Source organism: Caenorhabditis briggsae (assembly GCF_000004555.2).
Source record: "Caenorhabditis briggsae complete genome, chrX, whole genome shotgun sequence".
In the NCBI taxonomy this organism is placed as follows: Eukaryota; Metazoa; Nematoda; class Chromadorea; order Rhabditida; family Rhabditidae; genus Caenorhabditis; species Caenorhabditis briggsae.
In genome coordinates, this window is record NC_013491.2 from 202,774 (window position 1) to 213,620 (window position 10,847).

At 36.4% G+C, this 10,847-nt stretch overlaps 4 protein-coding genes across 4 annotated transcripts in view; 1 reads left to right on the forward strand and 3 right to left on the reverse strand.

Annotated features, from left to right (window-relative positions):
• Positions 1–546: 546 nt before the first annotated feature.
• Cbr-sms-2 lies at positions 547–2,635 on the forward strand (the record flags this gene model as incomplete). Its single annotated transcript, XM_002643175.1, has 6 exons — positions 547–663; positions 1,210–1,436; positions 1,572–1,778; positions 1,824–1,973; positions 2,135–2,311; positions 2,503–2,635. The coding sequence occupies 6 exons, from the start codon at positions 547–549 to the stop codon at positions 2,633–2,635; spliced, it is 1,011 nt and encodes a 336-aa protein (XP_002643221.1).
• A 351-nt stretch (positions 2,636–2,986) lies between these two features.
• Positions 2,987–5,352, reverse strand: CBG08087 (the record flags this gene model as incomplete). The annotated part of the gene is made up of 12 exons (XM_045238679.1): positions 2,987–3,171; positions 3,223–3,304; positions 3,563–3,649; positions 3,690–3,800; positions 3,846–4,023; positions 4,074–4,225; positions 4,273–4,545; positions 4,592–4,724; positions 4,881–4,979; positions 5,026–5,124; positions 5,172–5,291; positions 5,339–5,352. The coding sequence occupies 12 exons, from the start codon at positions 5,350–5,352 to the stop codon at positions 2,987–2,989; spliced, it is 1,533 nt and encodes a 510-aa protein (XP_045093658.1).
• Positions 5,353–7,075: 1,723 nt separating this feature from the next.
• CBG08088 lies at positions 7,076–8,308 on the reverse strand (the record flags this gene model as incomplete). The annotated part of the gene is given in 8 exon segments (XM_002643177.1): positions 7,076–7,141; positions 7,146–7,288; positions 7,402–7,511; positions 7,558–7,648; positions 7,697–7,892; positions 7,966–8,061; positions 8,108–8,202; positions 8,257–8,308. Coding segments are annotated over 8 exon segments (849 nt in total), but the record flags the coding sequence as incomplete, so codon positions are not given.
• A 228-nt stretch (positions 8,309–8,536) lies between these two features.
• The window catches only part of CBG08089, a gene marked incomplete at both ends in the record, with an annotated part of 5,352 nt that continues 3,041 nt past the window's right edge, over positions 8,537–10,847 (reverse strand). The window contains 6 exon segments of the mRNA XM_002643178.1: positions 8,537–8,644; position 8,650; positions 8,678–8,820; positions 8,825–8,906; positions 10,054–10,103; positions 10,106–10,190. Of these exon segments, the coding sequence (XP_002643224.1) occupies positions 8,537–8,644; position 8,650; positions 8,678–8,820; positions 8,825–8,906; positions 10,054–10,103; positions 10,106–10,190 (469 nt within the window).

Genomic DNA, 10,847 nt, shown 5'->3' on the forward strand with positions numbered 1-10,847 from the left:
TCCTCCCTCCTCTTTTCAAAACAAATGATGAGTGAATGAAGGGGATGCTTGGGTGAGGAGGGTGTGAGTACGCATTGCACAGAAGGCTACGCGAAATCGCGGACTGCCGCCCTCGGAAGGGTGTCCCAGCGCGCCAATTCACCCATAAACCTTGCCTCCCGCCATCATTGTGTGTATGCCACATTTGTTTTGTCTCGATTCGTATTGAGGGTTGGAGGAAACCTATCGAACGGGAAAACAACACGAACATTGTTTTTGTAAAGCGCGTTTTTTCTATTTTGTAAGGAAAATGAATCAGTTTGATTTGTTTCCATTAATAATTTTCGTAAAGATTGACAGAGAAAATAATCGATCTATTCAAGTAAAAAACAGAAACAAGAACGCGTTGTTGATTTTTTATAGCAATAATTTCTAAGAAAGTCACGTTGAAATAAAACAAAGATTTATCACTCGCAACATTTTTTCGTCACGCCTAAGTATTTTTCTCTCCCATTCCCTATTATATCTTTCATTTTTCAACGTCTTGCAATCTCTGTTTTTTCCCAGATGACAAACAGGTCGGAGTTCACAGATGTGCTCCAGTCGCGGGATCCATGTGCCAGTAATGGAATTGTTATCAACATAGACCCTATAGACCCAGAGCCAACTCCTATTCAAAAAGAGGTGAGTAAAGAGAAAGTTCAAAAAAGGACGACGAAAATGATTAGAACGATAAACACGTAAAAATAACTTTCAATAAATCTTTTTTCCAATATGGCACGGAAAACGTCATTCCAACAACACAGGTGAAAAACGTTTGTGACGTTTTTGTAGATTTCTGAGAATTGAAATTGGAAAAAAAAGTTCATCTACTAAGTCCGAAAAAAATTTGGGGGTGCGCTCTACCGTGTTAGCTATTTCTTTTAACGACAGTCTATTTTGCAAATATTTATTCATGTTGGCGGTATTCTGATAAAAATGATTTCATTCGGAAACCTTCAAACCACTCTTTCTAACGATTAAAGTCGAAATGAAGTCTGCTCGTGAAAACAAAGCTAGGTGCTGATATTATTTTATTCAACGAAATTTGATAAACGACTCAACATGATTGAATCAAGCGGCTATTGAAAACATACACAGATTGAGAAAATATTCCATGTCGCCTTTTCGATTTGTTTAAAACATATTTTCAGTCCAAACGCTTTTCAATCACACAGTATCAATTTTCAGTTCATCTGTGAAAACACATATCAACATTATGAACATCATGGGAATTCGGAAGGTTTCAAAACGTTGACGGCGTTTTTGTGCCTCATGCTTTCTGCATTTCTCAATTTCTTCCTTCTCACTGTGATTCACGATGTCGTGCCTAGAGAGCCACTTCCTGATCTCACGTTCATGATCATTCCACAACAGAGATGGGCATGGAGTGTTGGAGATGTTCTGTCTACTGTCAGGTAAATTTTACGCTCTAACCAGTTAGTCTACGTTCCCTATAAATCTTTTTATATACAATTTCAATTCTGTCAAAAATATGATCCGTTCTTCAGAATTCTCGCACTGACTTTTGAAAATAACATGACTACTTGCAGTTCTATCGTCGCATTCACTATCATTTTCCTTCATCACCAGCGGTGGATTGTCCTTCGTCGTACATTCATTTTGGGTGCCATCATGTACGGTCTTCGTGCTGTGATTCTTGGGGTCACGTTCCTGCCTCCTTCATTTCACAACAGAGACGAGATATGTCAGCCACAAGTGAACCGAACTGCAATGTACGGTATGGAAATCGCAACTAGGTGAGTAATTAGATTTACGTTTGACAAATATTTTGTTAATTTAAGATTTCTCACTTATGTGATAACACTAGGACTTACTTCTGGACAGGATAAGATTCTTTGTGGAGACCTGATGTTCAGCGGACATACCGTTGTACTCACAATCATGTATTTTGTCCAGCTGCAGTACACGCCGAGAGGACTGGTTATTCTCAGGTTAGATATAATATCAATAAGAAACAAAAATTAGTACACGTGTCATGAAAATGCTCTTATATGTTTCCATTGCAAGAACCGTCGCCGACTCGAATAATGTTGTACCAGAATGCAGGAGTTTCCATCAGACTAAAAACCAAGTCAAACTTTTTCATTTGCAGATACATCGCCGCGCCTATCACTTTTCTTGGCATTGGAGCGCTTGTCGTGTCAGGCGGCCACTATACAATGGATGTGCTGATTGCATACTGGTTGACGAGTCACGTTTTCTGGTCTTATCACCAAATTTTCGAAATGAAAAAGGAGGACAGACCTCAGGCGCCACTGAGTAGACTTTGGTGTGTTTTTTTTAAATTGAATTATTCAATTTCAGAAAACTATAGATAGATAGGAGGAAAAAAGGGAATGAAAAATTGAGATTACGTAAAAGAATGATGGTTTGTTGAGCTTTTGAAATTTAAGCTAACATATATTAGTTTTGAAATGATATTCATTATTCATTGTCATTGAAAAATAAATCTAATTTCAGGTGGTTCTGGTTGTGCTACTGGTTTGAATCTGATGTTTCTGACGGAAAACTGATTAACAAGTGGAGCTGGCCGTTGGAGAGTCCACAAAAGATGCATTCCATCATGAATCGCATTAATCTCAAACTCCAATAGTATCTCAAGTTTCACAGTTTATCATCTTACTATTATTTTAATTTGCATTGTTGTTTTTTTGTTAAGTTCATGTCTTTTACTTTCAACCCCCCCCCCCCCCCCCCGTACAACAAAGGTATTCAGCGTGGTACAAAGCCATACAACGAATAGATTTTTATCGCATAATTTCTCCGCTCACTCCTCCCGTCCTTAAAACCCTTCTACTTCGCTTTGTTTCTGATCTCAATGAATAAGTGTTCTCATATACTCTTGTGATCATTTCATTTAAAAAAAGTCAATAGGTTATGGAATTCACAAACAATCTAAGTAAAATGCAACCATGAAAAAACGTTTTGACAATTGTTCCACTCGTTACTCTTCGTTGGCTGCATCGTTGTCATAAGAGCTATAACTTCGAGGATCCATAGTATCTAAAAGGCGTTGTACTTCTTGTCGACTCGGTGGACGACTTGCGTCCCACGGACGTCCAGCAGATAGTGAAGCAGTTCGGTGATGAACCTCGGTTACGATTTCTACCATTGGTCGATCTCGAGTTTCTGCAACAAATAGTCATATCAGTTATCATCTTCATACAAAGTGAGTTAAACCTGGTAAAAGAACGTAGATGAAGATTCCAAAAACTGCAAGTCCTATGATGAACGGGAAGTAGCTGAGAGTGACTCCGACAAGCTGAAATGTGTTTTTTGTTCTTATGAGTTAGTATCCGCAAAAACTCCTATCCTGTTTTTTTTCATAAAGTTTCCATTCCAGTTTTTCCATTTTTTTTCCATCAGATTAAAGTTTTAAAAAATTTTTGAATCTAACTTTTCTTTAATTGCACAACTAGGCGCCCCTTCTTTATCTGGTCATTCCATCAAATCAACGCAGCACGGATTATAGTTTTTGATGTCATGCTCGCACAGAAAAATATGAACAAGTTTTTCTTACCTGTTGGAATGGAAGATAAGAAGTGCTAACCAGGAAAGCAAACGTCCAAGCAACGAAAACAGATACTGTCACAGCAGTTGCACGGAACTGGAAAAGAACAGTGCATTTTTCAGTCATAGTTTTGTACCTGTTGTGTGAACAATTCACTGGCGATAATCCATGGAATTGGCGATCCTACACCATACACACACATGTAAAATACCAATGAGAAAATGGTTCCGTACCGTGCCCATTCAATCTGTAAATATCAATTTGAGGGGAAATTCGTTTTATCAAAACTTACATTTTCATAAGTTTGAAGGAATGTGAATAAAGAAAGCATCATCAGAGCAACCATACAGCTAGCCAATTGGAAAAGAGACAGCGATCTTCTACCAACTTTGTGAATAAGGAATGGCGATGTGCATGCGAATAAAAAATAAACGATTCCTATGGCCAAGGTACTGAATCTGGCCAGCAATCTAAAAGTCACAACATTAAATGAAGTCGATTAAAGAATGAGGAAACTAACGGGCTCAGACCAGCATTTAAAAACATGTCTGTGGAATATGCAAAAACAGCAGTACATCCAGTGAATTGTTGAGCAATCATGACTATGATAGATACAGCAAGTGGTACTCGAAGATCGCGGCGTGTGAACAATTCTTTGAAAGTCCCATCTCCCTTTAATTAGTAAAGGATGACACTGTTACTGCGGAAAATGAACTCACTTCATCCAAAGCCACTTCTCGCACGATAGACTCAAACATGTGTGGAGCATGATCTTTACCAATCAGTTTTTCTACATCTCTTAACGCTTTTTCTCTGTCATGTTTTGTCCCAAGTGTATATTTAGGAGATTCCGGACAAAAAGGAAGAATACAGACTAGTGCAAGTGCAGGCAGTCCTGGGAGTGCAAATGCAAGAGGCCAGTTGTTGGCGTCTCCGAGCACTTCTGGTAACCCAATCAAAAGTGAAAACCAGTCGGAAAAGGCAACGGCGACCTGAATGCGTTGCATATACACATTACATCAAACACCATTAGTTCACCTGGTGAAGGGTACCCGCTGGTCCGCGAAACTTGTACGGTGTAATTTCCATAAGGTACATTGGAACGAGTCCACTTGATAAGCCCATGTTAATTCCATAAATGAATCGACCAAATATCAATATTTCCGGCGAACTGCAAACATGAGAATATAAATATTGACATGGTGTACATGTATTTAATAATATTACTAACTACGTTTTCATCAATGTTCAATGCAATAAAAGTAAACTAGAAAAAAAACTGAACTGATAAGATGGATTATTTTTTTCAATTTGATTTGAATAATACCTGAATTTTTTAGCAACAAGCTCAAACAACGCGGCAAAGACGTTTAAGATTCCATTGAAAATTAGACCATTTCGCCTCCCGTATTTTTCACCAATAATTCTGAATTCCGTTAATTCATTCAAGCAAGCCGATCAAACTTACACACCTTGTGAAGGATGCTCCTAAAATCGCACCAATCGCGATACTCGAAACAACAAACGACCAGATTACATTTGACACTGTCAACGACAAAGGAGTTTTGTACCTTGAAATAAAAAAATCGATGATCAACTATACGATTTGAAACGGAACCTTTCGATATACGTTTGATTTATCCAATCAGTAATAATTACTTGTGCAGGGTTGACCACTCCATAACTGTAAAATTGCGCACTGCCTCCTAACACAACAGTAGCAACAGTTATAAAATACCTAAAAACAAATTACAAAAAAAACGGATGATTGCAAAAAAAACTCACTTTTTCGTAACCATCTGTGTTTCTTGTTATGAATACGTTATGCAAGATAAGTTTCAATTGATTCTCATCAAGAAATAATGCAACGAAATAGACGGAGCTCCCCAACTGTTCTTCTTATCAGCGAATATCTTATCAACTTTTTTTGCGATAAAACTGGGCCATTTGCACATACCAATAACACAAAGACCTCCAATAAAATTTGAATTACTCTGAATGTTACTGTTATTTTTATCAGCTTTCATCATTCTAGTATTTTGGTTCACTTTTTAAATAATTGATTAAAAATAAATAAATCATGCTTTAAAATAACAATTCTAAACACTACAGTGAACACTTTTATTGAAACGTTTTGTTTGATGGAGTCACTTACCGTAAAAACTGTCGTGGCGTTCTATTTTTCTGAGGGGGTCTTGAGGTGGCGGTCTATTACAGGTGACGTTCTACTGGAGGGTGGCGATCTATTTTTCGAAAACAAATTTTTGAAAAAAATTCCACCAACAATAAAAAACAGAAGAAGAATCAACAAAAAGTAATAAGATTGATTTAAAAATAAAATCAAGAGAAATTTCACTATCATCATCTTCACCAACGTCTTGGCGAATATCGTCTTCGGTTTCTTTGTCTCGAACTCCAACTTTATCATTAAGTGGACAAATTGATTCCCCTATAGTTTCTTCCGTTTTCTGTTTAATAGTTCCTAGTCCTCCAGGAAGCTCTCCGTTGAATTAAAAACATTGAATTTTTTGTCGTCTTCTCCATAAAGCCCGTTCCCTAAACCGCATTCTCAAAAAGATCTAGCAATCAAATCACCAGTCAATGCATTCAAAGAGTTCGAAAAAAACTGTTTAAAAAACAAACGAAGAACAATATGAAAAAAGTAATTAAAACTATAAAATTGTTCGAAAAATTCAAAAATTACATTGCATACATCAATGATTGCGTACTCATCCTTCACCTTAATTTGCTCATAAGTCGTTTTTTCCTCCGAATCGGCGCTCTATTACAGGTGGCGTTGTTTTAGAGGGGCGTTTGTCAGTGATGACGCATCCTCCAAGTTTTTATGATGATTGATGACGTATATATTCTTGAAATTGGCGTTAAAAGATAGAGCAAACCGTGCACAAATATATACATATTTTTTATATTTGAAAGTTCAAAATTTTCAGTTCAAAATTCTCAAAATGATCAGGATTTCTCATTTTTAGAATTGTTCGTTTCGAATTTTGAAACAGTTCCAATTTCTATGTGTTTGAGAAATGAGAGAGAGAGGTGAAACAATCATATCTGACGGTTTCTCGTTTCTCTGATCGGCAAGCGGTAACGTCAGCCAGTCAATTTCGAGAGTATCCAACAATGGCGGGTAATAATCGTCAATCAACCAAAAATATTTTATTGCAAATAAAAACGACAGAGTGATTCGACTGGGTTAAACATGTTATTTACTACTAAAAATGAAAATATTTCAGATGAATAATATTAACGAGAAAAACATTGAGCTCACAAGAGAACCTTAAAACTAAAATCGGATTTTTCTTGTCGATAATTGTATAACTTCGAAAGAAAAAGTATTCATCTCAGAAGCCGAAAGCGTTGGTAAAATTTTCGAAATTTATGGTAAGATATGTCTTTTGTGTCAATCTTTTCTTTTGACAAACCATTAACAAATTTTCGTTTTTTTCAATGTATGGTTCTCTTGTAAATAACAAAAATAATTAATTTGTGAATGATTGGTTCATTTCAGTTGTTTTCCAGTTTTTTCTGAAGCTGCACCAATTGCTTCATGTCAAGGAAGATCAGCTGAAATCACATAATTACAGTATTCTAATTGTAATATCATATGTACCGGTGATTTTTGTTGAGTATAGTCGTCAATATCAAGTCTAAATGAGTCATGTTCCATGTGTAGGTTGTCCCGTTCCAAAAGGAGTCCCACTAGCTCAGTGTTTTTTCCTAAAATACTACATGATAAAATATTTTCAAATAATAAACGGCAGATTTGTTCAGTATAGATGTGACATATCTTTCTTTATCTGCTTCTCATTCACACTAGAGCTGACACTTACGACTTATGGCTTCTTCGATCTGTTGATGGATTAGTCGAATATCCGGCAGTTTAGTTTTGCTCAAATACTGCCTTGCTTGTCGCGGAATTTCACTTGCTTTAGATCTTCGCCTATAACTTGCATTATCCTCGTTTTCTCACACTGTATTAAACGCACCTTCTATATTCTGCCAGTGACGTTTTCGCTCTTTCTTCAGCAATTCGCATCACCCGTTGAGCTACGTGTCGCAGCATTTTACACCGCTCGTCTGAGAATATCGATTTTGAGATATAACCCGTATTCACTGATAACTCACTTTCACTGAGCTTAAGATTTCTGTCAAGTTTTTCAACCAACTCGTTCAATGTTTTTGGATCCAAAAGATCAGGATTTGCGGCATTTTTTAAGTTCGGTACCGATTTGCTTTTTCTAACGTGAGTGTGCTCCATATCAGAATCTTCAGATTCTTCTCCGTTTGTATCTGTCTCACTAAGCTCATTCATAAAACAAACCTGTAATAGAAAATTGTAGATTATGAACGCATTAAAACAAACTGAAGATGAAGTAATAAATTATTATCAATACCTGTAAATTTTTGCTTGGAGGAAGTCTCAAAATAGAGTTGAGTTTTCGATGATGACTTAAGGTAGTATGTTTTACCCAGGCGTCTCTCTCGGGAATCTAAAATATATAATTTCCCGCTTGTTTTGTAATCAAAAATACTTACGTAATCAATTGCCATCCTCCGTTCCACGTCTTCTCTTTCCTTCGCCGCTGTTGTTAGTTGTTTCTCAAGTTTGGCAAAATCTAATTGTGGAAGGGCTGAAAAACAAATAACTTTCAATACAAAATATTTCACACTCACAAAAAACATACCAGTATCAATGTGCTCAATTTGGTTCGCAACAGTCTGCCGGATTTGTTGAAAATTTGCATCTTTCTCATAACTTTTACTGGTTGATTGAGGCGTTTCACTGAAGAAAATGAAGATTTCAGAAATTGTAAAATAGAAACCAAAGGCTTACTCAAAATGTTTTTCGTAGCTGGCTGAATCTTTGAAAACCGATCTTCGTGAAACCACTTCATTATTTTCCAACCGTCGTCGTTCTTAATCATCATATTACATTATATATATTTATTCAATTTTCTCATTTCTAACCTTCGTAAAGTTCCTCTCTAGCACTACAAGTACTTGACATTTCAAATGAGTCTTCTGAGCAGGAAGTTGACCCAGATTCTCCATCACCATCTTGACTTCCTGAAACAAACCCTGTAAGTTTTTATACAATTTCAGAACTTGCCTTGGTGGTTTGTAAGTGAGTTCCGCGATTCTAGACTGCTTGAATGCGAGCATTGGTCTTCGTTATCAGTGCTCTTCAAGTCTATCAAACCTACTCCATTGATACCATGAAGCATGTTGTTGTTGTTTTCGCTAACCTTTAAAATTGCACATTGGAAGTTTTTGTTTCAAAAGCAACCCGATCAACTTGGAGCCACCTAATAGACTTAGGCCTAAAACGTTATTCCTGAAAAATGGAATGTTCTGTAACTTCAATTATATCTACCTAGACTTGTATTCTAACACGGTATGTAAGAAAACTGTATCCTATTTTACTGATTTCAAATGTGTAGCTTCATTAACATGTCTGATGTCTTTTTCCTACAGTATCCTCTAATTCAAAAGCAGACGATAACACTTGTTTCATTCGTGAAACCTACAATTTGAACTGTTTTCCGTATCTATTTTTTCATTGTCGTTCTAACTTTCATTTAAAAGTTACCTCTCCCGCTGTTAATGTGATTGCAGCAGCCGTCGAATTCATGAACTGTATGGAAGATTCGCAAGATGAATTACGATGCGAGCAAATAGTTTTTGTTGAAATATTTTCAGAATTCATCTGAAACTCGAGTGAACAATTGTAAAAATAAAAGAAAAAAGAATGAAGAAAAAACGAAAAAAAAACCGAGCCGTTAAGATGTTGAGCTTCTGCTTTGTTTTCTGAATGTGAAAAACGAGGGCAATTTGTCAAATCGATTATACTAGTCACTTCTTGGACAGACACTTTGGAAAGTGGGACTGCAAAAGGGGTGACGAAAAAGATTAGGAAGTAAAAAAGTTAAATAGCATCATTTTTTGAAAAAAAGACGGCAGAAAAATAGTGAGGCAGCTCTGCGAACTCTCTTTTTTCCGCACACTTTTTTGTTTTCACATAGATGGCAGAATAATAAGTTTGGTGCGTGGAAAATTTGCTTGCTACTTTGTCTACGCGTGCGGGGCTCACATAGAGCTCGAGCTGCTCTGTTCCTCTCTATTCCCCCATTCACTCTAAATCTTTTTGCCTCATCTTCTATCCCGCTCGCGTCTTCTCTTTTTCTTTTGCTTCCCGTTGGCTTGGCACACACATCCACCCAGAAATACACGTTAAGAAACGAAAAGAAGACGCACCACCACCACCACCGCTAGAAGCACAAAGGTCCGCAAGCATCAAGAAATCTTTTTTTAAATGCAAAACATGATAAAGGGAAAGTGAAAAATATATAACAAAGATAAATACAAAATTAGGTTTTTGCGGAAAACGGAGGTCAAAATGTTGTACCGTTTGCAAAGGGAAAAAAGGAGAAGCAAGCATTGATAATATTTCAAATTTGTTCATTTTTGTGAATATAAAATACATGAAGCAAACTAAAAAAAAAGTTAAAATGCACAATTCAGTAACTGCATTCACGGAGTCACTGAGCTGTTGGAGCGTTCATGATGTTTGAGGGAGCTGCCAACTTCTTTGAGTTGTGTGATCGTCTTTTTGAACCATCTGAAAAAAACATGGAAAGATGAGTATCATCAGTTAAACATATAACTTCAGCATCCTTACAAAATGGGCCCGAGGAATGATTAGAAATGCAGAGAATGTCAATCAACTACTGAGAACGGTCAAAACTCTCCCAACTGGTTGAATTTTTTAAAACAAAGTACTAAAATTTACTAGAAATTCTAGAATCGAAAATATTCATGTCTATCAAAGACCCGTTTTTGAATTAGTGTTTTAAAATTTACTAAATTGTTGACCAAAGATACTCTGAAATATGCTGAAAACGGGTTCAAAAAAAAATTTCACCCCGTTTTTAATAGGAGCTGAGTTGTGAGTTCTTGAAGTGTGTCGAGTACTAAATTTTTAAAGAAGTACTGAAGGAATATTTAGAATCGTCCATTCATCAAGTACGAGTAGAAATTCTGGGTTCTTTCTTTCTATTTGTGTTTTTACCTCTCATATTTGTTATGGGGTTATTCATGTAGCGAAAATATGTATTGAAATGCATTTACAGTTATGTCGCGAAATGCTTTGAAATACGTTTCGCGACGCTCATGCATTGAATTTCGAGGGCGCGGAAATGCATTTCAATACATATTTTCGCTACATGAATAACTCTATAACAAATATGAGAGGTAAAAACACAAATAGAAAGAAAGA